The sequence below is a fragment of the Trichechus manatus genome, unplaced genomic scaffold, assembly GCF_000243295.1.
Source record: "Trichechus manatus latirostris isolate Lorelei unplaced genomic scaffold, TriManLat1.0 scaffold00092, whole genome shotgun sequence".
NCBI classification, from domain to species: Eukaryota; Metazoa; Chordata; class Mammalia; order Sirenia; family Trichechidae; genus Trichechus; species Trichechus manatus.
Window position 1 is genome coordinate 6,826,506 of NW_004444028.1, and position 6,000 is coordinate 6,832,505.

At 57.6% G+C, this 6,000-nt stretch overlaps 1 protein-coding gene across 1 annotated transcript in view; it reads right to left on the reverse strand.

The window, feature by feature from the left end:
- Positions 1-1,065: 1,065 nt before the first annotated feature.
- Positions 1,066-6,000, reverse strand: part of DVL3 (dishevelled segment polarity protein 3) — a 15,262-nt gene continuing 10,327 nt past the window's right edge. The window contains exons 13-15 of the mRNA XM_004382289.2: positions 5,485-5,652; positions 1,805-2,020; positions 1,066-1,718 (exon numbers count right to left, since the gene is read on the reverse strand). Coding sequence (XP_004382346.1) covers positions 1,282-1,718; positions 1,805-2,020; positions 5,485-5,652 — 821 coding nt within the window. The 3' untranslated portion in view covers positions 1,066-1,281. The remainder of the gene's footprint in view (positions 1,719-1,804; positions 2,021-5,484; positions 5,653-6,000) is intronic.

The following is a 6,000-nucleotide window of genomic DNA, read 5'->3' on the forward strand; positions in this document are numbered from 1 at the left end:
GCAAGAAGTCAGGGGACCAGCCCCACAACCTGAGGACTAGGAGAGAGGGATCCAGCCCTCTGGGCAGGGACCAGCCCTGAGGCTGAGTGAACTTGCATAGGGGTGTGTGTGTGTGTGTGTATGTGTGTGTGTGTGTGTGAGAGAAAGAGAGAGACAGAAAGAGAGAGACAGAAAGAGAGAGAACACCATCTCTGGAGAAGGGAGCATAGTCTCTCATGAGTAACTATGGGTGAGAGGCTGAGGCCCCCCCCAGGAAGCCTAGTAACTCAATGGTGAAGTGTAGGTGTGGGGGCTAGATATCCTTGGGGAGCCCTGAGGGGATCTTGAAGCAGGGCTCCTGGTCTCCTCGGAGGCTGGGCCTCCCCTTGCAGGGGGCTCACAGAAAGTCAAACAGCCCGAAATTCTTGGCTGCTCCAGGCCCAGGAAAAATAGGGAGAGAAAAAAGAAAGAAAAGAAATGTTTCCGGCCCAGAGGTGAGACGAGTCTGGGGATTAGCAGGGTTAGGGGTCTGAAGGAAGCAGCACACAGGCCAGACATGGGGCGGGGGGGCAGGGGGTAGTGGCTGCTGCTCCAGCAGCTCAGGGGCCCTCTGGGCCTCTGGTCAGGGCTGGGCGCAGGCAGGGATGGCAGGGATGGTTACTGGAAGTGCCTGCGGCTCCAGGGTGTGGGGCTGGGGCACATGCAAGGGGACAGTTAAGAGGGGCAGATGCAGGGAATGTCTGGGGGAGGAGGAAGCAATGTTGCTGGACAAAGTCAAGAGGTCTGCATACGTGCCTGACGGGGTGAGGTTAACAGAGGAATGATATAGCTGAATGAATGGGGAGAGGGAACTGAGGGGGAAGGTAGGGGCCGAGGGGCTGGGAGGCCTCCAAGGACACCACCGGGTTAGCTCCTGTGTGTGTGTGTGTGTGTGTGTGTGTGTGTGGAGGAGGGCGGGGGCAGCTAAGGGCTGCACCAGCAAGTCTGCTGGACTTGGAGACAATAACCCAGGGCACGAAGGCTCCTGGGAACTCCAGCACAGGGGTTAGTGGGCAGAGGGCACAAGCGGGGGCCAGAAGCAGGTTAGGGGATGCAGAGCCGATTGGTGGGTGCACTGCGCCCTCCGTGCGCCCCTTGAGCAGTTAGCGCGCCTGGATTTAGTTCCGTTTATTTCCCTTTCAGGTACCAGAGAAAGTAAAAAAAAAAAAAAAAAAAAGGATGACGAGAAAGGGGTGCAGGCAGCCGGGGTTGGGGGGGAGATGGAAGTGGGAGGGGGGACGCGGAAGTGGGGAGGGGCCCTGCTCACATCACATCCACAAAGAACTCACTGGGGTTTCCCATGGCCATGCGGAAGGACTGTCTGCTGGCGGTCAGTTCCGGGGGCACAGAGGCCAGGTCGCGGCCCGGGGGGGCCCCCGGGGGCCCCATGGCTGCAGGCGGCGGGGGCATCATCAACATCGGGGGCCCGTAGAGCGGGGGCACACCGGGGGGCCCGTAGCTCGGGTGTGTGTGGTGGCTGCGCAGGCTGCTGGCCAGCGAGTGGTGGCTGCGGTGGCTGTGCTCGCTGGCCGCTGGGCCTGAGCGCTCGCTGGGTGCCCGCTCCCGTGGCCCCCGCAGGCTGCTGCGCGTCGTGTGGTCCGACTCGCTGCCGCTGCCGCCCGACTTGGAGTCCCCGGCCTTCGGGTCCTTCTCCTTCCGCCGGTCGCTACCGCTGCGGTTGGAGCCGCTGCTCCGGCTGCCTGTGGGGGACGGGCACGGACGGGTGACGGGCACTCAAGGCGTGCTGCAAGCCCGGGGCCCCCCTCCACGGCCCCCTCCGACTTACCTTCACTGTGCTGACTGCTGGCGCTGCCCCCACCGTAGCTGTACCCCAGCTCTGGGAAGCCGGGGTGTGGGTTGTAGGGGTGCGGGGGTGGCGGGTACTGGTACGGGAAAGCCATGGGCCAGGGAGCAGCCCCAGGGTGCGGCAAAGGGGCCAGCGTGTCCTGGTCTGAGGCGCCACTGGACCCGTCGTGGTCATGGAGGGACAGGTTGGCCATGTCTGGGGGTGGGAGGGAGGACTGGGTGAGCTGGGTCCATCCCATCCACCACACCCCTTAATTAGGAGACTGGGGGGCTTTGGGTGACAACAACAGCAGTGACAGCTTCTGGTCGGATGGGGAGGCACAGGGCAGAGATGTCTTCCCTCCCTCAGACTCCTCCACTACCCACCAGAAGGTGGGAGGGAGACCCTCCTCAGGAAGGTCCCGAGTCACCGCTTCAGATCCTCAGTGCCAAATCCTGACACCAAACTCCCAATACCTTGGAGGTCCCCTACTAAGCTTCTGGCAGGTTCTCCTTCCTGCTCAGAGAGCAGGGAGAAGGGGTAAAATTCTGGCTATTTTCTGTCTCTTCACTCAGAGGGTCTGAGGTCGGGAGACTGGAAGGCTGAAAAACCACACCAAACTTGTTGCCTTCGAGTCAATTCGGACTCACAGCAACCCTGTAGGGCAGAGTGGAACTGCCCCATAGGGTTTCCAAGGAGCAGCTGGTGGATTCGAACTGCCGACCTTTTGGTTAGCAGCTGAGCTCTTAACCACTGCGCCACCAGGGCTCCAAAACACCAGATAGCCACCTACAATTCATTAGGCACGATAACCAAAACCACCTGTTGCCATCAAGTCAGTTCCGACTCACAGCGACCCTACAGGACAGAGCAGAACTGCCCTATAAGGTTTCCAGGGCTGTAATCTTTATGGAAGCAGACTGCCGCAACTAGCTCCCCGTGTAGCACAGCTGGTAGGTTTGAGCCATCGACCTTTCGGTTAGCAGCCAAGTGCTTAACCACTGCGCCACCAGGGCTCCTGTTGAGCACATACAAGGCACTACATCTCATGCAAACGGTTTACGCAGCCTCGTGAGAAAGGCGTTGGGCACACGTTTTCCAGATCAGGAAAGTGGAGTCCAGAGAGGTTAAATGACCAGCCTGAGGTCAACTCCAGATGTAGCCAGAACAGAAGCTAAGAGCTGCTGAGCTTCTCCTTACCTTTCTGGACAAGGTGATTAGTTAGGAACACAGAGCAGTATGAGGAAAATTTTGGTAGAATTTTGCCCTCCCCACTCATCTAGGACTACACTATCTATTAAAAGCCTAGAATCAATATAGGGCCTTCTGGAACATCCCCATACAGTGATCCCTTGGCAGGCCTTTGGCCCTGACCAGTTTCCTGGTGCTGCTGGGCAGGGTGGCAGTGGGGCAGGAAGGGGCCAGGGAGGACAACTACGGCTCCTCCTCTGGGTTCTCCAGTCCATTCTCCGCCAGGCCTGGCTCTGCACAGCACTTGTCTCACTATATTTACATCACGCATTTCATGACTCAGGCTCCCCTAAAAAACTGTAGAGTCGTCAAGGGCAAGTGGGTCCTTCCAATGCCACAACTACCTTGAAGGGGGCACAAGGGGCCACAGGACCTGCCTGGGACACCCCTTGCTCACACCCCATCCATACCAGGTCCCAAAGCCCTGAGAGAGCTGTAATTGACCTGCTGGATACTGACAAGCCCTTTCCTCCAAGCCCTGAGGTGAGCCAGCCCAGCTGTCCAGAGGAGAAGAGATCAGAAGGTCCTGAGGGGGCTGAGGTAACCTGTGACGTCTGCCAGCCATCAACGTATCAAGATGCCAGCAGCTAGCTGTGCAGGGGAGGGACAGAAGTATGGCCTGCCTTGGCTTACGTCCGAAGAGCTGGTGACCACTTCAGCCTTCAGGCTGTTGTCCTGAGGAGAGTGACAGCCATACTCTCAGCTGAAGAGAACTTGGCCAGTGAGAAGGGAAAGGCCTGTTCTGTCAGCACCCCCTTGATCTGGGCCTCTGGTGTCCTTGGTCCATGGGTGAGAGACTCAGGAGGCCCCAGGGAAGGAGCAACGTCTCTTGAGCGAAAACCACAGATGCCCTGAGAAGCTGCATGTGTCCCCGAAGGTTTAGGGCCAAGGTTGACTTCTTCTAATAATGATAATATCAATGATAATAATAACCATATATCATGGAATCTAAGAAGCCATCAATTGTAAGATACACCCCAATTTCAGAGATACTAAAATGAGGAAACAATGTATATCTTACAATCAGTTAAACACAAAAACAATGGCTTGCTTGTGCAGACCACTAATTGTGGGCCAAACATTGTGCTAAGTGCCTCAAAAGAGCCCTGTGAGATGAGTCCTATTACTACCTCCATCTTACAGATCAAGAAAGGAAGGCACCGAGAGGCTGTCACTTGCCCATGGTCACACAGTAAGGGTGGAGTTAGAACTGTCTAACTCTAAAATCCTATATAGCCATATCTGTCACTACCTCTGGAGCCCTGGTGGCACAGTGGTTAAGAGCTCGGCTGCTAACCGAAAGGTCGGCAGTTCGAATCCACCAGCTGCTCCTTGGAAACCCTATGGGGCAGTTCTACTCTGTCCTATAGGGTCGCTCTGAGTCGGAATCGACTTGATGGCAACAGGTTAGTTTTTTGATTTGGATCACTACCTCCACGTGGCACACTGGAACTGTTGAGGGCCAGGGAGCCTACCCTCCACCCAGGGAATTGTGATCGGCTGGAATAGCCATTCTAGTCCCTAGAACCTGACTGAAGCATTTCAAGAGTGGAGAACATCAAGGCTGAGAGAAGACTCCCTCAGAGCAGAGGTGGCTGCTGGGGGTGGGCCTCAGTTCCCAGCCCTGAGCAATGGTGTCCTGTCTTTGAGGACTCCCCACCCCGAGGGTTGTCCACAGGCTCAGAAGAAGGGAGGTTCCCTGTAGACCTCTCCTGCTTAATCAACCCTCACTGCCTTCGCATTCGCTAAGACTCAAGTCCAAACACCTTGGTTTGGCTTGCAGAGTCCTCTGCAACCTGGCCCTGACAGCTTCTCCACCTTTGTCCTGTGGCACTACCCACCCTCAGGTCTGAGAAGGCTGTGGACTTGGGGTCTCGGCCAGCCCTAGGTCCTGCCCTGATGGAACCGGCTGGGTGCTGGGAGGCTGAGTAGGGGCCAAAGGTAGGAACTCTGGCCTTGCTGAGACAATGCTGCATTAGCACCACGCACAGCGGGGTTGGGGGCAGCAGCCTGGGGTGGTGGGAAGAACAAAGGCTCTGGAGCCAGAAAGACCTGGATCCACGGCCTAGCTCCTCTTCTTCTGTCTGTGAGACCTGGGGCAACTTTTTAACATCTACAAGTCTCAGTTTCCTCATCTAAACACAGGAGTATTAACCCTCCTTTGGTGGGAAGAAGGCTGTGAGTACTGGGTAAGATGGTGCTGTAGGAACAACTGGCATGGTATCAGGCACAGAGCAGGTGCTAAGAAAATGCCAGCCCCAAGAGGGGGCCACAGCACGGGTGAGGAGGCTGCAGTGGACTCTGCTTCCGCTGCAGAGCTCTCAGACCTTCAGCTGGGCCTCCCGCCCTGCTGCCTCTGCATGCAGGCTTCCTGGGCACTCCCCACCCCCAGAGAGCAGACGGGGCAAGGAGGTAGGGGAGGCACGTACTGCCACAGAGGTCACCGAAGATGTAGTAGCATTGCTCGGAGAAGGTGATCTTGTTGACGGTGTGGCGGATGAAGCCGGCTTTCAGCAGGTTGCTGGCATACTTGCGGGCCTCCCGCCGGTCCGTGAAGCCTTCCACGTTGTGGTATAGCCAGTCCACCACATCTGAGCCTGGGGGCAAGGCTGCCACTTGAGAGGCCCACCTGACGTGGGCTCGTTGGGCCTCACAGAAGCCATGAGTCTGGGGCTGGTTCCAGCTCAAAGGACGGGTCCAAGGGAGTTCTGGGGCCACCGGCCTGCCCCACCCCATCTCCCCACTTCTGTCCTTCATCCCTCCAAGGGGCCACCCTCACTGCCTCTCCCCATCACCCCTCACCTCTGTCCGTCATCCCTCCAAGGGGCCACTCTCACTGCCCCACCCTAACACCCCTCACCTCTGTCCTTCATCCCTCCAAGGGGCCACTCTCACTGCCCCTCCCCATCACCCCTCACCTCTGTCCTTCATCCCTCCAAGGGGCC